This window comes from Agelaius tricolor, unplaced genomic scaffold (assembly GCF_023055355.1).
Source record: "Agelaius tricolor isolate 1412-34295 unplaced genomic scaffold, bAgeTri1.0.p SCAF_9, whole genome shotgun sequence".
In the NCBI taxonomy this organism is placed as follows: Eukaryota; Metazoa; Chordata; class Aves; order Passeriformes; family Icteridae; genus Agelaius; species Agelaius tricolor.
In genome coordinates this window covers 953,286-977,345 of record NW_027269269.1, presented here as the reverse complement: position 1 = coordinate 977,345, position 24,060 = coordinate 953,286, and the positions used below count along the sequence as shown (strand labels likewise).

The following is a 24,060-nucleotide window of genomic DNA, read 5'->3' as shown; positions in this document are numbered from 1 at the left end:
GGATGATGGAAGATCAAAGAACACTGTTTGTTTCAACTTTAGAAGGGCCTTTGGCAGGATCACCTTGAACATCATCATAGACACAATGATGAAATATAAGCTTAATGGATGAACAGTGGAGGGCTGAGCTGCCAGGCTGATTGGGTTGGGATTGGCAGCATGAGGGCTTACAGGAGATCAGTCACTGGCAGGGGCTGATACTGGAGCCAGTACTGTTTAACAGGGATCTCTTGAAGCTCAATGAAAGGAAGAGTCAAGTTATTACAATTTTAACACAGTTTTGTTCAATGTTTCCCCTACTACTTCTACAAGTACTTGGTTTCACTCTGTATTACTGAAAATCTTACCAGTTCTCTTACTCTGCTTTCCAAGATTATTATACTTGTTCAGGCATTTCCTCATTATTCTGTTCATTGACAACCTTTCTCACTAAATATTTCCAGAAAATAGAATCTACTTTTTTTGTTGTTTCTTTATGTGGAAGATAAATGGAAAAACTGTCAAGTAATCCTATAGGCCTACCTCATGGCATGTAGCCTTAAAAGGAGGACCATTGTTGCAGGAGTTGCAGACATCCTTCTTTTCTTAGCTCCCTTGCTTTCCTCCACTCCTGATACTTGCAGAAGAATAGTGGAAGTAACTTCCATGAACATTAGCATTGCTCCTTTCTCACAGCAGAGGTCTAGAAGGAACAGAGTTATTGTCCTCTAAAGACTGATTATCACTGTCCATTCTGTTTTTTTAAATCTGCAAGCTCATTTTCTGACCATGCTTGTTGCAATTAGAGCTAAAATATATCTGTTCCTGTGACAGCCGCAGTTAAATAAAGGCTCAGACAGAAAAGTGGCTTGGAAGAATGTTGTTACTATAAAAAGCAGTACCTCCTATAGGTAGAAGTGCCTCTTATAGGTGTTTGTAAATGCATATGAGCAGTTGGGAAAGCTATTTAACCACATAATACCTATGACAAGTATGTCCCTGATTTTTTTAAACAGGTTGGGGTTTGGTTATTTTTTTTCCAATTTAGAAGCATCCTTTTCCTTTGCTTATTTCCTCCACCTGAACACCCATCAGTCTCATTGCATTGACCACTGGGGATACTCATAACTTCATTTGAACTGAAAGTAATTAAGGTAAAACTGTAGCCTCAAGACACACCTGCTACTCTGCACACCTCAAACTTCTGCTCCTTAGTATTGCCGGCACAAGGAGACCTGATTGACATTATGCGGGGAAGGGAGGGGGCGGAAGAATTTCACAGCTCTTTCAACAGTAGCACAATCTCAGGTTAGCTTAATCAAACAAGAAAGCACACTCTGGGTGAAATCTGTTGTATTATCAGATGGGGGGGGGGGAAAGTATCCTTCTGTTCTTGGAGAAGTTTCCATTTTAGAAAGGTTCTGCCTGTGCTGATGCCACGTTTTTAGTTCACTGAATTAGTCAGTAGCTGGTGATGACCTCCCTTGATCTGTGGAGGAGTTCAGGCAAGGTTCATGCGCTGCAGCCCAGCATGAGTGGGGAGGATCTGGTGTCACTGAGCACTGGGACCCGACTGAGCACGAGCTCAGGTTCCACACCCAGCACTGCCTCCAGCTACACTGAAAGATTTCAAAGCAAGTGAACCTCAGTTGTTATTTTTTTATGATCACCATTCCCTTTTGAAGTAGGTTGCTGTAAAAGTTAACTGGATTTTTTCCAGATCTAAGCGCCGTATACAAATGAAAGTATTCTGTCTCAGTGGATTGTTTTCAGTTATATATTCTATATTTTAGATCTCACTCCACAGCTGAGAAGCCAAATCAAAGATGAAAAAGAAAGAACTATTTTCCTCTTCTGATCTGGAAAAAAAAAAGGGAGAGAAGAATAAGATCTGCTAATTTTAATAAGTTAAAAAAAAATGAGTTTAGATTTTCAAAGCCTTTAATGATGCAGTGGACAAACAAGTACATGGGAGTTAGATACTTATCCAGATTAGACACTTCATAATATACAAAGCAACTGTTAGATGTTTCAGAAGCTAAATGCCTTTGAAAATCTAGGCTGTGGTGACTCAAAATCATTAATCATTTTAAGTGTATTTAAAGCAACTATAATTACTACTGCCTTTTCTAGGAAACTGTTGAATTTTAAATGTGGCATCTTTTTGTGCTTTCTTCCTTGTGTACTGAGCCTAAAGTACTTTCTTTTAGTTAAAAAAAAAGCAGATTGTATATTTTGTTTTGTACATTTTTTGCTAAATTGCAGTTTCCATTCAAATGTAGCATGCAAGAAACCTTGAGTAACATAACCCTCTTAAACAGGAAAAAGGTCATTTGCCTTTTTCCAACATAAGCAGGCAGGTGTATTAGACCTCATGTCTCTGGGAGACCCAAAACATTTTTTGGTTTAGCAGGAAGGGATGGACTCTGAAGGATATAAAAGACCCAGTTACAAAGGCTGCACTTATATTTAACTTGGCCTCTCTGAGGACACTTGTGCTTCTGAAGAACAGCAGCAAGTTGGAGAATGCTGGAGCTCTTCAATTGCCGGTGCCCAGATAGAAGCGTTGCTGTCACAAAACCTTCACCACAGCAAGGGAGAGCCCTTGAACAAGTGCTCATCAGTTAAAAAGTGCTATGTTCAGGGGGAGAAAAAAAGCAGGAAAGAAAGATTGTACCTCTTAAATTGACATCTCTCCTGGCACAGATTACTCCAAAAGGTAAAACAATACATACTTACAGATAATGTTCTAATTAAAAAAAAAAAGTCTTGCTTCCCAGTACATAAAAAAAATTATAGAAAATATTTTGCAAGTCAGAACAAGCATTCTTATCTAAGATCAGTCAGATTTTTTTTAATCCAAATTGTTGTCTCCTATCTAGCCAGCATCTAAACACACTGTTGTGCAAGTTGAGTGTTACATAGTAAATTCCAGACGCTGTGTCTCACCAGTGTTTGCCTAGGAGGGTTATGTGAAAAGTGAATTCAAAACTACATAAAACAAGACATATTCCCTTCAACAACTGTTTAGGATTGAGATGGTTTCATGACATCAATTCTTGAAAGAATGGAGAAAATAATTTTGAATAATAACGGGAGAGCACTAAGTCAGACGTTGTATCTGAAAGGTATTCATGTAATGAGACACAGAAATTTCACTGTAAAATCATATGGCCTGATTTTTCCTGACAGTACCTCACAGCACTGTAGTCATTTATGTAAAGTTGCTGTAAAGTAGCCAGTGGCTTGAGTCATGAAGATTTTTGCTGACAGCTATTTATGTTTACTTTGGATATTCAGAAATATTTTCAAAGGGATGAAGGGCATGGTGACAGCCTAGCTGTTAAAGGTATCAAGTGAGCTAAGAAGTGTATGTGCATGTCCTGTTTATAACCTACAGTCAGGGAAAGAACAATTTTATTTTTTGGTCTACCACCTGGCATGACTTCTGGGGTAATCCTGATTTTTGAAGTTTTAGTTCTTCCCACCTTGAAAGAAAAAAATTATAAAATTTGTTGATGTTATCTATCTTAGTCAATAGGTCACTGGTCTAACTGGAGGTAGCACTGATCTGAGCTCCCTGAACCTGAGCTTTCTATTAGCACCTCTGAGTAAAATGAGAAAATGAGCTCTTACACTGTAATGAGCCAGGCTCCAGCTATTCCAGGCACTTCACTCACAGCAGGGGCCTGAGTCCTGGAGGATGTACAGTCTTGTTTGTGGTGGTACATGTCAGGGAAGTACATGTCAAGGAAGGAAAATTGATGGCAGTGATACTTCATCATTTGAAAAACTGGCCAGCTAAATCTGATAGTACTCAGTTTCCCTGTTGCAGTCACATAATTCTACTGCAGCTGTTGCAAGAGGTAGAATTTTTTTGAATCATTGAGAGTGGACACTGTATGCATAAGGCCCACCTGAGGAGACTGGAGGTGTTTGTGTTACAGGGGCACGTGTGCCAGCTCAGACCCAAAGCCTGGCTGGTCTGACCCTCTCTCTGACAGTGGGCAGAGCCTGATACCTGATAGGAAGGTGTAAGAGGCAGCAAATGAAGTACAATCTGATCCCATGTCCATCTCATCTTGATCTATAGTCAATGGAAGCTCATTGAAATCCTTCCAATATTTTTGTTCTCATTTTTTGAGAGAAGTAAAAAAATTTACTCATCTTCTAAGGTTGATGTTTTAGTGGAGCAAAGGGACATAAACAGAAGGATACCTTTCTGCAGAATAATGTAAACATTGAGGTGTGAGTATCAAATAGGTCAGCCAGAAAGGAAGAAGTGTTAATAATTGAAGACAGAATGAGAGAATGGAAAAGAAAGTTTAAAAAAAGAACAAGTAAGCAAGAGGCCTGTCACTGCACCATCTTACTTAAAGTCAGGGAAAACTTTAGGATCTGCTCTGGCAGAATTAAGAGAAAGAAAATATATCTGTAAATGTATTTGAGATTCAAGAAAACATTAGTGTTAAAAATCACACGTAGGAAGTGCATTGAGATAAGATCTGTCTGAGTGATGGATTAGTATTAGAGAACAAATTGGAGCTACTGCAGTGAAAATTCCACCTTCTAATTAGGTAATCAATGAAAACATTATACACGTGCAACATGTTGCAGGGAGATGTCTTGTGGAAAATGGATATTTTGAACATGTTTTCTTCAAGGGAGACAAAACTAAGGTGTGTGATATAGTTTGCTTGGTTAGGGGTGCCTTAGTTTTGGCATCAGGTCACCATTCTGAGTGGGTACACACCCCCTCCTTGTGTGTCTTGCTGTGCTTTCTGTCACATCTCAGGCACCTCTCTGAAAAGGTAGGAGCTTTTCCTTTCCCAAGGCAAGTTCCATTCCTGGGGAGGAAAAGGAAAGGGGACTTTTCCCCAGCTCCATAGCCCTGGCAGAACAGGGCGAAAGCTGGGCTTGAAATCCCAGGGTGTGTCTGAGAAGAAGAATGAGGAGAAACGAAGCTGAGAACTCTTATGATCTCAGCTGCAGTAATGTGCAGTAATTGTGAGCTATCCCTAGAGACCCTGTAGGAGCAAACAGGTTGCTTTGAAAAATGCCATGTAATGGAAAGTCTCTCTGCCCATGGCAGGGGTTTGGAATAGTCAATGTTGAAAGGTCCCATCCAACCCAAACCATTCCATGACTCTCTGAACATCTAGCAATGGGCATGGTCCAGCCCTTGCCCTTCTGGCTTCCACCTCTCTGCCCTCCCACAGAGTTTTCTGGAGGGTAGAAGACGTACAACTGTGTGACAGAAGGGAAGTGGAACAGGGAGTTTATGACTTAATATGGCCCTAAATTCTGCAGTATTTGAGGATTTCAGTCTAAGCATTGTGTAATGAGGGAGTATGTGTAATAACTTGAGAAAAAGAGGGACAGCCACAAAGTCTGGATTCCCTCTGTCCTAGACCTGGTACCAATCTCTTATGAGTAAATTAGCAAATACAAATTATACTGTGAGTGTGCGGGTGGGGTTCAGTTACTTCATCTCATCTCTGAAACTGAATGAGAGTCCCCTTCAGGGGTGGTTTGGAAACTTCCTGCTGTAAGGAAGTTCTGACACCTCATGCTAGAATGTTTGGGGAGTATGATATATAACCTTGTCTCTAAAATACAGGTAAGGATTTGTTACAAAGGGAAGAATTTTATAGGATTTCAGCAATGGTAAAAAGCTTGTTTAGGGATGGTTCCTGGAAACTTCAGGTGAAGAGCAGGAAGAAAATACTGACTAAGTTATTCTTTTTGCCTGCTGATGCCTGTGGTCTGTGCTTGTGGGACACAGGCTGCATTTTAACACGCACAGCAGTACTTCTTGCATCAGCATTGCCTGAGTCTGTGCCCCAGTGGTAGTGGTGTAGATTTCCTAATGCCTTTCAGGATGGTGTATTTGTAGCATATGTATGGTAAGTCTGGGCAAACAAAATTTGCTCCTGGCTGGCTGATGCTTCCAGACACTGTTCATCTAGGGAGAAATTCAGAGGTGAATGACAGAGTCCTAAGAGGACATGTCAGTTTGACAGCTCCAAAGAAAATTCAAGGGAAGAATAATAGTACTTTGAATCTTGAAGGCATAATTCCAACATTCACCAATTCATCCTCTGCAAAATGCCTAGTAATCATTTGTCATTTATAGATTAGGCACAAACTCCTTACAACCTATTTAATTACTCTAATGAATTTACTAAACAAGCTGAGGATGAGAGCTGGGTGATGTGTGACTCTATAATGTATCTATGAAAATATGTTGTTTTATTCTATTAAATACCATTCAATAGGTTTCTATTTAAATATTGTATATAACTGTACCCAAGTTGCCTGATGCCCTTGCTTCGGAAATACAAACATGTGCTTCATTTCAATGCTGCTGTCTTCCATTTTGATGCAGTTTGTGATGTAAACAAGCATTCCTCGTGCATTATTTACCGTTCTCTTGTTTCTGCCTGTTTTGCTTCCCATCACTAGGTGGCAATAGCTGAACAGCCACGTACAAACAGGAGACAAAACAAAATGGTGCAGCAAAACTAATGAGACATAAACTAAGAAGGATTTCTATTACTTTATTTAGAGATTATCATATTAAATGAGATTTCCTTGATGAAATCTTATTTTGTGGAGTTCTTTCTGCCACTCTGTACTTTTAACTTGGAGCATAGCAAGATGTTTGTTTTACCTTCTTAATACGTGGGACACCATAGTACGTAAAATTTGGTTGGTTTAGATACTACAATTTTGATCTTTGATTCAGCAGAGGACATTAGTTAAGCTGTGGATCTAATGTATGTGTTATGTCATATCTGCCAGTCTCTGTGAATAGTTCCCATACCTTAGGGTATCTATAATTGTGCTAGACACCTAAATTTAGGCACTGGAATACCATTGAGCTATGACCAGCATCCATCTGAAAGCTGGCACAGTCTTTGCAGAGCAGGGCAGAAAGAGGTTCCCAGAGGAGGGAATGTGAAATCATGAATGCAATGCAGCCTATCCCAGGACATGATGATATCCTGCTTGTTTTCCTCTGTTAGGTGTGTTCTGCACTGGAATCAAATGAGTCTGGGAATCACTCTTTGTAGGGTTGCTTTATTTTGCCCAAGAGGACTAACTAGACTATGTAAAAACCATGAAGACACTGATAAGCAGCCCTTACTTATTCCTGAGGTGAAGAACTCCAGACAGCCTAACTTTTATACAGACTGTACATCTGATTCCATAGAAATCAGAGACACAGATGTAATTCAACATACAATATTGTTTGGCTAAAAGAGCTTAGTATTTAAATCAAAATAAGAAGAAAAAGCTATAGGAAGCCATAGAAAATTATAATCATAATCATAATCAAGCACGTTAAAGCCTTCAGTAGTTCAGTAGAGCTACTTTAGGCTTTGAGATGTGTCCACACCTCTGCTTGGAAGACAAAATTTGAATCTATATTTGCTTTGTTACTGTTGTCATCTACTGTTGTCTACTCTTTGCATTTAGCCTCAGATTCTGAGGAGTTAAGATTGCAAAATCCACATAGGCCTTTTCATACCAAGCTAAAATGAGCCCCAGAAGATTGTGCAAGACTGTGCTATATTCAAATCTCTATGTGCTTTTTTAAGGATTCCTGCAAGCATTGCTGAAAACACAGAGGACTAAACTGCCTGAATGACTGTAATAAACAGTAGTCACTAAAACTGTAAACAAAATTGGTACCTATGCTACTAAATATTAAGAATCTAAAAATCTAGTTTACAAAAGTAGTTACCCTAAGTATCATGTGTATATAGTGAGGAGAAACGGGCTGCTTTGAGCAAATAATTGTGTTCTTTACTGGAACTCTCTGAACTATTGTGTCATGCTGAAGGCACTCACCTCCCAGTGTAGGCATCTGAGCTGGATGCCTCAAGATAGATATTGTGAATACCTCCAGCAGTATGTGGTTTTGTTATTCTTGTCCCTTTACTGAGTGAAAACTTTGGAAGTCTATTTTTCAGATGTTTTGCAGTGACAATAGCTGCTCACAAGGACATGTCTGACCATGCTGATAAACAGTGTCTCCCAGCTTCTTTTTCCCCAAAGTTGGGCATGGAAACTCCACAGCTCCAGATCTGTTCAGACTGAGAAGGGTACTAGCCAGGTAACCAAGGTTCCTGGATATTTGTTTCCTCTGAGCTCAGAAAACAGTGGGAGAACAGAAGGTGCTCAGTGCTCACAAATGTGGAGTATGTGTTACATTTAGTTTAACAAACATTTAGTTTAAACATTGCTTATGGTAATCAGCAGATAGTTCATCATGGCAGGCACATGAAAAGCCTTACATTTTGAATCTGTGGTTTCATATGATGAAAAAAAAAAGCAACTGCTATTGTCAATTCCCATGTGGTAATGTCATAAAGAAGGAGCCCACTGTACCTGTAAATTTGTAAGTCTGTAACAGCCCTCCTCAGACAATTTACTTTCATGGACAGATTTCGTATGCTCATGCCTGTCTGTCTTTCACAGCCTGGAATACGTAATTAAATTGTAAATATTGCGAAGTCAACAAAAATGAAAGTGGAAGCTATGTAACTTCAAAATTTCTTAGTCTTGTGAGCCTACCAAAAATAAGTTCAGAACACTAAATTAGAGTGCTGATGTTTCTGCCATTTCTATGTTATTCCTGTTTTAGGAGTATTTCCAAAATATGAGTAAAATCATTATATATGGAAGATGTCTTGCTTGCAGACTTAGACTGGCAAATATTTAAACTTAATTTTGCATTTAAATTTTTAAAAAATATTGTATGACTAATGATAGAAATTAGTAAGATTTTAATTGATTATACTTTTAATTTTAAAGAAGCTGTTAAAAGTTAAATTCTGAGTCATCTATGTTCTGGGTGATACTTTTGAAAGCAGAACCAATAATGGAGGCGTGTCAAACCTGAAGTAAATCTTAACAACTATCATTCTTTATGAACTCATTCATATGATGCCAAAAATATAGACTCTGAGAGTGGTGGCATTTTTCCTTAATATACTTTGTCTCAATATATCCATTAAGCTTTTCAGTATTTTAGTACAGCATCATGCTGTCAGTGGGAACACACAATAGGTGGACATGTTCTTCAGAAAGACGAGTAAATGGTGAGAGCAGTAAGATTCTGCAATTACGTTGTGATGCAATGCTTAAAAAAGACCTACTATACATGAAATTGGATTACTTTGGCTCCATATCACTTTGGAGAAAGTCAATAAAAAAGGTGCAGAGGATCTGCCACTCCTAGGTAGAAGCTGAACGTAGCTGTAGCCTTTTTAATGTTACTCCACAAGGAAGGGCAACTAGGCATTAGGTGGTACTTTAACATGCCAAATGCAAACTCTTCCTATGGTAGTTGAATCCAGGTGTCCTTGGATGCAGTAGCCCATTTATTTCTTCACCAAATGATCACAGAGTCAAGAAAAGATTGTTAGATTGGTTAGACTTGATAACTGGTGAAGATCAAGTGGAAGGAATGTTACTGGATCCTGTTCAGACAAGTTGACTCAAAATTAGCAAGGATAGATCTGCCAAACTGAAAATACAAACATGAGAAATAAAAAGGAGCTGGATAGTGACAGTTAAGAAAAGTGCCCATGTGAGATATCTGAAATTTCTTTTACTTGAAAGCACCAAAACCAACCAACCAACAAAACCTTGAACTTTTCATTCTGCTCGTGAGGGACACATGGGACCCTCAGGAGCACCCCACGGAGCTAACAGGTCACCCATGGAGGCTGGTATTCTCCTGGCAGCAGCAGCACAGACAATGAGCTGAGTAAGACTAGGTGAGGGAATAAAAAGCAAATGGTTAAACATCCTTACTCCTTTACAGCTTCGAAACAAGGACATTGATTTTAAAGAGTCCAGTATTCAGTGAGGTTGAGAGATGGAGTAAGAACAAGATTTGACCACTAACTACGTGACTGCTTTTGCCTTTAGTTTTCATTTTCTCTTGTAGAAAAACAGAAGTAGGAGGAGTAATACAAACAGAACAAAAAATCATTTGTGAGGTGTTAAAATCCCCTCAAAGATCTTCAAATTCACATTACAAAAACCAGTTAACTTCCCATTTATTCACTCAATGAAGAGCAGCCATATGACGTTGCAGCTTGGGTAATAACATTTTTGTTGAGCATATCAAAAGAGAGATTCTGCCCTGTAAATATAAACCACAGATTTGTTGGGGGGAAAACTATCTGCATCAACAGAGAGGCTGCTTGATACTCAAGACTGAAAAAAAATTGGTGAGAGATTATATTTAAAGGTGTGGATTTAATTTAAAATTGGATAAAATCTAATACGGATTTAGGAAATACAACTACTTGCAAATTAACCTCCTGTTTTTATTTTCAACAAGAGAGTTGCAATGAAATTAATTTATCTGTCATCTCCAGAAAAGCATGTGATATAGCACCACAGGGGAAATTATTACTTAAATCCTTGAACATAGGAATTAATGCAGTATTCGTGAGGGTGAATAAGGACTTCCAAACCTGCTTGGCATTGTGTCTGATGAAAAATCAATTAGCGGGATGGTGGAAAGTCATCAGTCTCCTAGACTTTGGAACTTCCTTTATTTGGTGTTAAATTTAACTTTAATTGTAAAAGGCTGGATTGTGCTGGCTAAAACAGGATGGCACAAAGAGGAGGCTTTGTCAGTGGGGGGTAGGAAAGAAGGTACAAATGGGACAGCAAGGTCTCAGTATAAACTGGGGATGCAGAGTGACAGCAATGGGATGATAATTAGCAGCACAGAGAGGAAGAGCTAATCAGCTTTCATTGACATGGCTGGTGAGGTCAAACCTGAGATACTCTGAACACTTCTGGTTGTTCATGTCCATGAAAGGGTGTAAACAGGTTTTGAGTGAAGTTCATTTAGGAACTGAAAGAACGTTTACAAAGTGAGTTTAAACAACAGCCTGTCATTAGTGAGGACACAAAACCTTATCTCTAGATGAGGTATGTTTGCAGAAGACATTTAGCATATTTTCAGTGAGAACCACAAGAGCTTGGTCTCAGTGACCCTTGTGTTCCTCAGCTTCCAATTCAAACATCAAATATTCCGCATACTGAAACTAAAAGTAATGTGTGAATATAATCGCTGACAAAGTTTTTAGAAGAATGAGCAGCAGACAAGCTCTATTTTGTCTCAAATACTATAATTATGAAATGCTGCAGGATACTTATTTCACTAAATGAGAAAAATAAGTACTGTTATTCCCAGGAAATAATATCTGGAAGGGTGATACCAAGAATATGTGAAACAAAAAGTATTTTGGAAACTGATTCTTATTTTTCTTCATTACCATTAAAATATGCATAGTGATGTAGTGTGATTATATGAAATAAAACCTTAGGAATATGGAAATTGTACCTAGCAATTAAGTATTTTGTAGAAAATACAGAGAGATTAAAAAGCAGTGAATTGCTTCTGCCTCATTTTTCTTATGTGAATTCAGTTCCTTTTTAGAAACCATTATTCAATATAAAAATTATATCAAACGGAGTTTTCTGTGGCTCTTTCAGAGGTGAATACAAAGCAGTGAGCTCTCTGGCTTATTTGGCGTTATGAATTCAGCTTGCTGTCTCTCATCTTTGTTAAGGGCGGGGGGGGGGGGGAGGCGGAAAAAGTGTCAAGAAAAAAATGACAAGACGTTTTTCTGTAGCAGTGAAAGAAAAGCAGAAGCAGCCAGTCTGCATGCCGTGGGTTCAGTGCTCTGGAAGTGCTTCTCTTGTGCAACTGGGCTGAGGAGAGCCTTTTTTCCTTCCCAGCGTCACTGCAATCAGATCTATGGGTGCAGCTCTGCTTTACTGCAGCATGATGCAGTTGTGTATAGTTCAGCGGGCTCTTCTTGGAAGCAGGCGGAAGGAGAGCAGCTGACCAGAGCAGGCAGAGGATGTTCATTAGAGGCTGCTTTCTTTCCCCCTAAAGCTGAGCAGTGCGTGTGAGATCCCTGCAGCTGCAGAAGAGACGCTTTCAGGGAGGCTTCGAGTTGACACCCGCTTGGCGAGAGGAGGTGCACACACACGCTCGGGCTGACAGCCTCTGGTGGGAAAACAGCCTCAGACAGGCAGGCTGCGCCTTATCAAAGGCACGGCTCAGACACCCTTCGGGAAGATCCTCTGACTGTGCCAATGGAACAAGTGCTGTGCTGCTGCGTGTGCCTCCACCGAGCAGAAGAAATTTGCCCGGTTGCAGAATGGAATAAATGAAAATACTGAGTACTGAGGGGGCGAGGGAATTAAATTCTCTTCAGCTAGAATTAAGAGCAAGCCCCGAAGGAAGAGCAAAGGACAAAAATCTCATGGTGTGTTGTTGTTGTTGTTGTTGAGGCTTTTTTTATTTTTTTTTTAAATGAGCTTACCTACCATGAACGGAAGAAGTGGATCTGCGGAGACTTCATTTCCTCCTCTGACCCCTCGTTTACATCACTGACTGGTGACAGTCACATCTACATACATAGTACCTGCCACTTCAGCTGCTCAGAATTATAGAAGCCTCTTTGTATGCAGCAGACATGGCTAGCCAGCAGGATTCAGGCTTCTTTGAAATCAGTATCAAATATTTACTGAAATCCTGGAGCAATAGTGAGTAGCAGAAGAGTAATCTTTTCATATTATGTGTTGCTTGGTAAATAGCTAGGGCAACCTGAAGGATAGAATTTTACCTTTCTGTATGTTTGTGTTGTGTAAACCAAGTAATTCTTGCTTTTTTCAGCTCTAAAAATCAAAATGTCAGAGATTTAAATAGGTTTCATTAACTGTAAGGGCTGTAATGAGATTATACTAGATTTTACTTGATTGAATTCTGAAGTTAGGCTGCTTTCTGGGTCTAACAGTACATTGCAGGGAGTGCATTCCAAACAACATTTCCTGCCTACATGTTTGTTTTATTTGTTCAGACTTTATCTAAATATTTTTTTTAAATGATGTTTAATCACAAGGGTGTGGCATTGCTCAGAAGTTGGTTTTTATTAATTGTGCACTGAGGACAAAATATAATTATTCTACTTCAGGTCTGAAAGTCATTTTGATGTGATAGGAAGCAAAACATCAATTGCTTATAGTTGCACTTCCCACCCTCTATGCTTAATTTGAGAATCTTATGCAATATTTCTAGCCAGAAAGAATCCATCTGTTTATCTGATCCAGGCTGGGTTTTGCAGAATGTAAACAAATAGCATTTTAGTCTGCCTTAGTCTTTTTAGTACTGCTGTTCCTGATTTCCATTGCTTTTTTAATCAATTACTCTATAGATGATTTAGCAATATTATGTAATGAAGATGTCTGAATAAAATTTAGTGCTTGCAAATATATTCAGATGAGGTAAGGTGATGAGATAACACTGGCAGAAATTTGCTTTTTAAGTTAAAGTACATGAACAGTATATTCCTCCTCTATAGAAGCTTTTATTAACAGTGCTCAATCTCCATATTTAACTGGTTTTAAAAGATAGGACACAATGTCTCTGGAAAAATCCAGCTTGGCTACATGTGAAATAAGGTTCTGATCATCCTGCTCTCTGTAATTTAATAATGTCTGCATAAAAGTCTAGCATTTAAAAATTCTGTGGTATAAAAGAATTGCAAGATCTGCTCAATACCAGGAGACTACCTTATACCTGCAAAGAAATAAACAAAACACTATGTTAGATGTGTGACATGCAAGTCTTGTATTCATTAAATGATATCCATAGAAACTGTATTTTTCCAGGTCATTTGTAACCTCAGTAACACTGTAGTGCTTGTTTGAATCTGTTTTTCTACCACAAGTGTGAAGCCACCAGGGAATAATAGTATTACCTAAACAGCATTGCTTATCTGCCCTCCTACAAAAATATTTAGTGCATATTTCATTCAAATGAGTGATCCCACAAGCACTAGGAGAGAATTTTATGATTCAGTTACCTTCTTGGACTAATATTAATCTGAGAACATAAGTGTGTATTGTGACAGCACATATTTTATAACAAGCTAGGCACAGCTTATGACAGAAGAAAAACAAGGCAGTTTATGGTGCAGAAATCAAATCAGTTCTGGCATTAATTTTGTAATAGCCTACTGTAACTTGAAGTAAAACCAGCACTTAAGAATATAAAACCAACTACATTATAGAATTAAATATAAAGTGTTGTTTTTTTCTTTTTCCTTTATCTTGAAGTACACTCTTAAGTATTTCAATATAGAAAAGGTATTTCTAGTCTTAAATTAGAAGTCCTTAAGTTCTAGTTTAGGGAAATGGAAACAGTATATGAATAATTGATATTTCTGACATTCTTTTAGTGAATAAACACCCCTTCTACTATATCTGAAGAAACAGTAAGAGGAAATAGAGTAAATGAACCCAGGCTGCCTTAAACTTGTTGTCAATTGGAGTTTTTTTTGCTTTTGTACTGGAAGGATATGTTCATAAATCTGGTATGTTCATAAATCTGAATGTGTCCTTTCTAGCTGAAAAACAAACTATTTGATAAGAAGACAGTAGGGAGTTAAAAAAAAACCTAGGGCTTTCTTCAGCTCTGCTATGTGATGGGTGGAGCAGAGGAAAACACTTCCCTTGCTTGAGAAACTGCTGGGAAGCCTGCACATGCATGCATGGGAGCATGTTTTTCTGAGAATAGGTGCTGTGTCTGCACACCCAAGAGCAGAAGTAAGCCATGAATTATGATGTGGCATTTACATAGCAGCCAGAGGTCTAACATACAGTTAAAAGAAAAATAACTTTGGTTCCTACAGTGTGTATTTTGCTGCAGTGTTAACAGTGCAGAGGTGCTGTCCATGTATGTTTCTGCAAACTGACACTTCAGAACATCAGTTTAAACAGCGTTTATCCTTCCCAGGCTTTTTAGTCCCACCAAAGCCAGGTCTTTCCATTGATTTGTGTTTTGGCTTACACAGAACATTAGCATTTTCTAGCAGATTGCCATCCATGTCTGTTGCCCATACCATGAAATATACTCAGTTATTCTACTTGGAATGACATTTCCGCCTCATTTTGCTGTCTAAGGAGTTTAACAAACTAGCCTTCTTGACATGCCAGGCAGGATTTCAGTTCCGTGTCACACAGCACTTGCTGAGGTGTTCACCAGGCATGCTGCTTGCATTTGCATGTTCATCATCCAGCTAAGGAGGCCGGTAATTTATGGGCCATGGGGTTAATTCACTTTAACTGTTGCAGTCAGGATGGCACAGTGTGATACAGTTCCTGGGGTGTTCTCAGAGAGCCTGCACCCTTCTTCCTGGGGGGTAAAAAAAGCTAAGTCACAGTCTGGCCTTCAAACCATCCCATCAAACTGAGAGATCTCAAAATACTCCTTTGTGCAGTTCCCAAGACAGACTTTTGCTCTGCATGTGTCCATAAGGTACTGTGCATGTTGTGCTGTCTGGAAAATATTCCTGTATTGTCTTGGAGATGGAATCAGAATGGGGATTCTCTGGTTGGAAAATAAGAATAATCTAAGGGGCCTTTTTACCCATCTCATTGTTCTTATATTTTCTTAAATATTTGAGTGTTTTTCATCAGTGCTGCATTAGTCAACAACTGCATTAATCATTTGTTTGTCTTTTTTTTTGAAAGTACTGCTAAAATAGCTATGTCTGCACAAGATGAGTGGTGCTTACTTGGCCTACTGAGGTCAATAAGCTAACAAGAATAAAATAAGGCTTACCAAAACTAGAACAATTAAGAGTCTTCCTCAGATTCGTTGTGGAAATAGTGCAAAATGCATTTTTATAAATAAACATTTGTAATTTATTCAAGGCATAATACATTAATACAAATGTTAAGAATTTGAAGCCTGATCTTTCCTTTTTTTTTTTTACTTTTTTGAATGAATAAGATAGATTTATTCTGAATTTAATTTCCAAATGTCTTTTTCAAAGTCACAGTTTAAAAAAAAAATCTGAACAGAAATTTTGAAATCTAGCTACAAGAACCTAAAGTACCATCATTATAAACTGCAGAAAAGTCTATAATAAATTCTGCCTTTTGCAGTTCCTAGATCTGATCAGCAATTAAGTTTATTGGAGGAAAGGATTCTGTAGAAGGATCTAAATGGCATAGGTAGATGGCTCACTCGTGCTCTCACAAGTCAGTTCCTGTGTGGGCTTGTAGAAGCTGCATTTCTTTGTCTCACAGTTGCTAGAGATAGGTTTTAAGGTTTCTTTCTGTGTAACAAAGTGAAATTGCATTTTCTGCATAGGGAATATGATATTTGGCACTTCTCATAGAACACTTTTCTGCAAAGCCTGATTTTGAGGACTGCAATGCTTGTTTATCTACCTTTGAATAGAAAGGGGGTTTTCTGCAGACTTGTGTTTAATACAGACTCAGCATAAGGACTTTTCTAGTATCAGGACTTCAGGTCTCTTTTCCCTGGCCAGACTTCTTTGCCTTCTTCCACAGTAGCCAACATCCACATCAGAATCCTCATGCCATCATCCTCTTCCCCTCTGTGCTGTCCAAAGCCCTCTGCTCAGTCCTCCTACTGCGCCGTGTGCTCTTTCTCTGTGTCCTGTGTGCCCAGTCCCCGTGGCAGCTGTCAAAATCTACTTCTTCTTTACAAGTGCTGGTAACATCAGGGACAGCCCAGGCCTGGGACCACCCAGACACCCACATCAGCTCACATCCCACAGCACTCCCAGTAGGATCTCTGGCTCCTCCACAGCTTGCTGGTCGCACACCAAGCTGAACACAGGGCTAGCATCAAAACAAGTTCTGTGGTCAAAAGAGCATCAGGCAGCAGAGACTTCCCAGTGGCTGATGTGAAACCCGGGGGATTGCTAACTGCCATGTGGTCAGCCGTGTTCTGTCCTTCTCTTAAGATATGTTCCTACCATGTCAGGAAAAGAAATTAGTAAGGAACATTTCATTAAATGAATGTAATGCATAAGGCTGATAAAACTCAGCCTTTTTTTACAGAGAGTGTTCATGAAGTCCTGTGTCGATGAGCAAGAGAAAAGGGAAAGCCACAGACACTTTCTTAACTGAAAGTCTTTGTTATGTCCAAGTCTGTGATGCATTTGTTTGATCTTCTAGTAAGATTTTAATGTGCATAAGTGCGATAACAGCTGTTTTGGTAGGTTCCCTTTTCTACCGTCAAACACAGCCTGTTTAAGGCTGAATACTCTGAGCACACCATGCTATCAGACTAAGAGATTTATAGCAAGATACCAATCAAGGGAAGAGGCTCCTTCCTGTTTCCTGCTGCCCACTTAGGCAAACACATTCACTGAACAAAGAGAACCTTCCCCCCTCTCTTGCTCTGGCATCTGTACTCTTGCAGGCCCAAATAACCTGATTCTAGAAGCTGATGTGCTGCAGGCTCACCCTGCATGGAGAGGAGCAGTTCTTGCCTGAAGCAGCTGGGGAAGGGACAGGGCCAGTGGCAGCAGTGAGCAGATGGAGAAACTGGGACCTGCGTGTCCTGCTGGCTCCTGAGGTCTTGAGCTGGCTCACCTGCAGAGAGCTGGCCCTTGCACAGCCGCTGCCTCTGGGGAGCCCTGGGCACAAAGGTTTAGCATCTGCTGTGTCTTGGCATCTGAGTTTGCCTGGGACAAGGGATGCCGCTAATTCAAGCTGTTGTGCCAGGTGAAGGGGATTGATTGCTCTGTCCATTGAGCCTGAACGGAGGGTGCATAGTGGATTCTTCAGCTCTAAGTAGTCTGTGACTGTCAGCAGTAAAGTGTCTTGCTTGATAATGGTGATTGTTATCGCCCAGGAACTCTCTTTGTATTTGGTTTGATCCAAAGGGAAAGGTAGTAAACCACAATGTTTAGGCTGTTTGTGTTCTGACCCATTTTAGAACTTGCATTTGGACATGGTTCTTCTCAGAAGTAAGGGAAAGTGAAAGTTTTACTACTTTGGAAACATGAGAACTCTTTTAAAAAATATTTTTTTTTTATTTTGATGTTTGCTACTCTATTGAGGACATTCCAGAAGCGTTTCTACCATACTTGGAGGGAAAAAAGGATGAGAAAATCATAAACGCTTTATTGCAAGATTCAGTTGATTTGTAGAATGAGTTTCCTTGTCATTAAAAAGTTTGAATTACTGCAGTAAAAATCTACAAATGCTTTGACTACAATATAGTGCATAAGTGTTCCTGGTAAAACTTCAAAACACCAAAATATTAGATGATCTGGAAACTAGGCTTTGTTAGTTACTGGTAGATATTCCATGAAGGCTCTAATTATTTTACTTGTGGTGAAAACAAAACTATTCTGTTATACTGTATGTATTCACTATGAGTGATTACTTTGTGATATCGTTGTTATCAAAATACCAGCATCTTGTTTTTTTCTAGTATTGCTAGTTATTATTCAAAAGGATCAGGGAAAGAACTAACAATTCTTATTTTTCCTCTATTCCTATAACATACAATTGAATAAGGTGTGGTAGCTTTTATTTTTATATGTCTATATAAATATAAAAACTATAATTATGAAAAATTGAGTATATATAGGTATAAGGAAAGTGATAAACAGGATACCTTAGGAGTATAAAATGTACAATGGTGTTTAAAATTTAATGCTGGAGAATATAAGTTGTTATATTAATATGTTATATTAAATTGCTACTTAACAATCCTTTTCTATTTTCTCCACTTTTGATACACTCATTGCATTAATAGCTTAACTCTTTTCTGTGTATTGACTTGGAGTCAGTAGGAAGCAGGCTCTACATCTACAGTGGAGAATTACAGGGGCACGTGCTTGTCCAACTTTATTTTCTGTTTTCATTCCTAAGTTTCTAAACAGTCAGAAACTACAGACCCTTGCTGTGAGTTGGTAGCCCTAGAGACTGAATTCCTGAGGGTGTTGAAACCATGAATGGCACATATGGCATTGCAGTAGCTGTGACTGGGAGGGACAGTCTCATCCTGGCATCTTACTCCTCTCACCATGCTCCTACCCCTTCTCTGCCACCCTAATTACCCACAGAGTTAATATCCCTGAAAGTTAAACTTTCCAAAATGGTGTAGATGCTGGTGTCAGCATGAGAAAGGGGATGAGGGTACACTACTAGGGGTGGGAGGCAGTTTTGGCTGATTCCTGCTATTAGGCTGCTGGAACTGTATGGTAAATCATCTTTACTTTAATGGTGACTCCTGTACCTATGCCTGCTTATAAATAATAGTTCCTTCTCCAGGAAGGAGACAAGTCTAGCTTTTGCATCCCTCTTTTCAGAGCATCAGCAGTGAAGTTGTTGCCATTGTTTCCATGATAAATTTGGAGTGCAGAATAATTTCACAGAGATAAGTAGCTGAGTTATTTGTAAGTCGGTAATTTTTCAGTCACTGCAGTTACCTAAACTAGATTTGAATCAATTGTCCATGGAAAGAAAATTGCTTCTCCTCAAATTTTCTTTCTTCTGAATCCTTTGTCTATTGCACTAGCTAAAAGGAATAGTAAACATAATGTTCAAACTTGGCAATAGCTCTATCAGCAAGATATTTTAAGTTCTTGAATGGATTATATTTTTAAAAATACAAATAGATATTCAATAGTTTTACAAAGCAGGAGAAAACATCTGCTGACTGGCTCACCATCCTGCTGACAGCTGGAAACTATGGGTGCCAGTGGAGGGGGGATTATGACCCCTAGTTCAGTTAGGTGACAGTGAACGGGGTGGAAAGCAAAGGATGTAGGGCAAAGGGAATGAGAGAAATGTATTAAACTGTAGAACAGGATGGAGAGACAGCCTTTTATATGTTGTATGCATACATTAAATGTATGTATACAAATACATGCATTCTGGAAAACACTAAGGAAGAAGTCAAGTGCTACATGCAGTCACATGTTACAATGTCACAGCAGCAGCAAGCTGGGTGTTAACAGCTCACACTGTTGGAATGCCGTGATGAATGGATGCATAGGAGCTCTTGAGGAAATAGGGAGCGAGGAAATAGGGAATGGAAGTTGCTGCCTTTGTGAAGGAACTCCTTATGGATCTGGAGCTCTTCTGTGGGATGGAAGTGTGCTGGATGTGTGACAGTGTGCTGGAGAGTTTGTGGGTCAGGATTAGAACAGATGACTTGGAGTGTTACAGGGTGATGGTGGGAAGATGTTACAGGGCATGGATCAGGGTGAGGAAGTGTAGAAACAACTTTGAACAACTTGAGGAAGTTCATGAATTGTTGATGTTGGTTCACATGAGAGACTTGAACTTCCTGATGTCTGCTGCAAGTGCGAAATAGTAGCTTGCAAGCAGTCAAGATTTCTTGAAAGTGTTGGAAGTAACTTGAATTGCAATATACCAAATGGGTGAAGTGCAACTGGGTCTGTTACCCATTAACATGGAAGACATGACTGGAGATCCAAATCCTGAGGAGAGTAGGGAAAGGGTGGCTGTGTAGAGACCCTGGACTTAAGGACAGTAGATTTCAGTTTTTGAGATTTCAGAAACTATAGTGGGGATCTCATGAAGGACAGCTCTAAAAGGCAAAGAAACTTAGGTAAGCTGACAGGTCTTTGAGGTCAGCATCTTCCAAGAACAAGAATGGATGCTTAAGGAAACAAGCAGGAGTATGAGGCGACTGGCTTGGCTTATCAGGGACCTCTTGGCTGAGCTCCACTCTGAAAAAGGTGATATATCTGAGGCAGAAGCGTGATTTGGCTGCAAAGAAGGAATTTATAGACATTGCCTGAGCATGCAGGGACAGTGCTTGGAAATTCAAAACGCAACTGGAGGTGGGCTTTGCAAGGAATATCAAAGTCAAGAAGGAGAGTTACTCTTGCTTCCTTAGTGGTAAAAGGCTGAACATGGACAATGTGGACCCATCACTGAATGAGGCAGGGAATTTAGTGATAGTGGATTGAAGTACTGAGCGACACTTCTGCCTCTTTCTTCAGCAAGATGGTCTCTCTGGCCTCTGTCTGCCAGGTTCTGGAGTTCCCCTTGATATGGCACATCTCAAAGGGGGAAATGTGGACCTCGTTCAAGGTCGGAGTTCAGAAGCCCAGACTCTCTTCTTCGCAGGAACTATAGAGAAGCCTGGCAATTCCTTACATATTTATGGTCTTCTATATATTGCCAATTATAGTCACATTCAAAACTGAGGGATGGCAGAGTTTTTCTTTTCACAGCAGACAGCAGAGCTTGCTAAAACAAGCCACTGAATCAAACACATCTGAGAAACACTGACTTCCTAATTTGCTCTCAGCCAAGTAGCAGTAGTTTCACTTAGTTGCTGAATCCACTTGCTTCCTTATCTGTGTGAAAGAGAGATCACAAATATAGAGACACTCCCCAAAATATTGATTTTTGTGCATAACATAACATCTGACACAACTGGTATTAGAGGTGCCTAAGAGATTCATCTTTGTCATGTCTCAGAAGAGAGATTTTGGGGCTTTTTTCAGGACACTAGTTTGAAGAGAAATCTGAGTGCTGTTTTGTAAATACTGTGGGATCACTATAGTGACAGTATCATGTTTCTCTAGGGGAATACATTGCTGATAAAGAGCTTAATTAGGTGATTGGAGTCTTAGGAGAGAAGTTTCACACATTTAAAAAAAAAAAGGGAGGCCCTTTTGAGAGACATGCTATACAGTCTTTATTCTGGATACTTTCTATTCTTTCAGAAATTTGCAGTCATCACATGTAGTGCTAATCCCTACGAGTTGAGAGACTGCTGTGGTTTTTCACTAGTCAGTGAGGGGTGAGAAATCACAGTTTGTGTATGGCCAAAATGTGAAGATGTTAGATGGATTAGTATCAGACAAAAGATGATCGAGAGAATGCATCAGATTTTGATTTTATTTATAATCATGAAGTTGCAGATGGTTTTAGTTTTATTTTGAAAAGCTTGACTTTGGGAGACTAATGAATTCCCTCAAATTCTTAGCTAGAACGCGGCTCAGCACAGAAGTCTGACAGATACTGGTTCGAAGGAATTCTCTCATAATTGGGTGGTCATTATGGTAACATTTTTCCTGATCTCAGGCTATCTCCTCTCTCTCTGTAACTTGTAACTTGAGACTTGAAGTCTCAACTTGTATGTGGCGTAAATTAAACTTCAAAGGATGTCAATTTCTACATTGTTTTGATACTGTTTTCCTTGAACAAGTTTTGTTGAATACAATATACAGAATTACCTTTCTTACTGCATTTCTGATTATTATTTATGAATGCCTTTAAATGCATGGAGTAATTCGGATTTTTAGTCAGAAGGCTACCTGTCGAAGCCTTGTCGAAGTTCTACCTTGAGAAGTTTGCAGAGTGGGTTTCTGCATATACTTAGAGCAATGCATTGTTGTATGTTTTCATAATGAGGTTTATTCTTTGCACATTACTGAGATACCAAGTGCTGAAAGTAGTCATTCCCTGGTAACTGGAATTGTTTTAGATAGCTTTCCTGTGGAAGCAAAACTATTCACTTTGTCTGCCTGCCTGCCTTTTTTTGGACAGGTTAACCACATTCAGAACAATTCAGAGCAGGGTATAATTCTTAAAGATGCTTAAGTTTCTACGAATTTGCAAATTGAGGCAGTTTGACAGTGAAGAGGGAATCTCAGATGTTGAAAAATGGCTGCATGAGCCTCCTGCCTTCTTAGATGCAGGGAAATCCTTTCTCTGACAGCCTTCATAAATACCCCAGCTGTGAAACCAGCTTCAGTCACACCTCTGAGAGGATTGCACACAAAACTCCTTGTTGCCTATTTTAAACTACATTCACCAGATGCAAATTGACATTCATTAATTCAGGGAAAGTGCAGGGAAAGCACTGCAAATAACTTGGTTGCAATGGTCTCCATTATAATAATATTCATACAGTGCTTCCCATCTGGAAGCTTTACAGATTGAAATTCTTCCAGCATTATTACCTGAATATGAAGGATTGCTTTATTGCTATCCCTGAGCAAATCAAAACAGAGAAATTAACTGAGAAACATGTGCCCTGTGTTGGATCTGGAAATGAAGCCCTGTCTTCTGTTTTTGTACTGGAAGAACCTTTTTTTGTTCACATTCTTGGTAGCCAAGTGACACGTAAATCATGACTCAGCCACTTAATATATATAATGAGATTTTTAATTGACAGTAAGTAGTAATTTTCATATGGAAATGTCATTGGATTGTTTTAAAATTCCACAGCATGCATATTTGTTGCTACTGATGTCTTAAATGAGGAGAAAATTACCTAGATGTATTTCTTTTTCTATAAAGGCAGATGTTTGAAACAAATAAGCTCACCCCACCCTTTATCTGTGTGCCATCTGAACCAAAGCTCGGTGGTTATTTTGATTTTTGTTCTATTGTTCATAGGCAAGAAAATGGGACAGAACAGTGTATGTATTCTTTACTGGGATGAGAGTTTGATCAAGAGAAATTCTGATTCTCTGGGAATCAGAAGTTGAAATGTATCACTTTTTGAAAAACAGAAGTCATCAGGGTTTGTAGTAAATTAAGCAAAGTCTCAGTGTGTCCCTGGTGAATCTTTAAGAAATATGTAATAGAAGATTAAAATATTTTCAAAGGGAATGTGAAGTTGAAAATGTTGATTGTTTTTACTCATTTGTCTGTCATGTATTCAAGCAGTAAGGGATAGGACAGGTAGAAGTGAGTGTTACAAGGGCCTGTAGACCTCCATCGCAACTGAAATGACTGAAATAATTTGAATTATTGTTTTCATTAACTTTTAAAAACTGGTAACATAAAGAGGTTGGAATATTATTTTTAAAAAATTAAACAAAATTAATGATTGTTTATATTGCTCTGCCTACTTTTTTAATGTAAATCCCCTCTTTTGATGAGCTCTGCAGTTTGGGCTGAAGCACTTCTAAACTTAATGTCCCTGAAGGTGAATTTTAGAATTTTCTGCTGAAATGGTTCTACCTTCTCTAATAATGAGAAAATGCAAAATAAACCCTGTTGTTTGTACATGTTAAATATTATCTTGTTGGGAATGGGTGGGGGACAGAGACCTTACAGTCAACTGCCTCTGTACAGTGACTGCACAAAGAAAGTGAGGGCACAGGGGGGGTGAATCTGCAATTAAAGCCCAGCAAAGAGCCTGTGGGAAAGAAAGCAGATGAGGCAGGGGAATCATGGGGCAGGAATCAGAAGTAGAGGAAC

At 39.1% G+C, this 24,060-nt stretch overlaps 1 protein-coding gene across 7 annotated transcripts in view; it reads left to right on the top strand.

Moving 5' to 3' along the window:
* Positions 1-24,060, top strand: part of FRY (FRY microtubule binding protein) — a 223,782-nt gene that overhangs the window by 52,227 nt on the left and 147,495 nt on the right. The window contains exon 1 of one of the 7 annotated variants that reach the window (XM_071433959.1): positions 11,666-12,573. The exons of 3 other annotated variants lie outside the window; for them this stretch is intronic. In XM_071433959.1, coding sequence (XP_071290060.1) covers positions 12,504-12,573 — 70 coding nt within the window. In that variant the 5' untranslated portion in view covers positions 11,666-12,503. Of the gene's footprint in view, positions 1-11,665; positions 12,574-24,060 lie in introns of those variants that run through there. 3 more of the 7 variants (XM_071433953.1, XM_071433952.1, XM_071433958.1) reach the window with 3 other exon arrangements.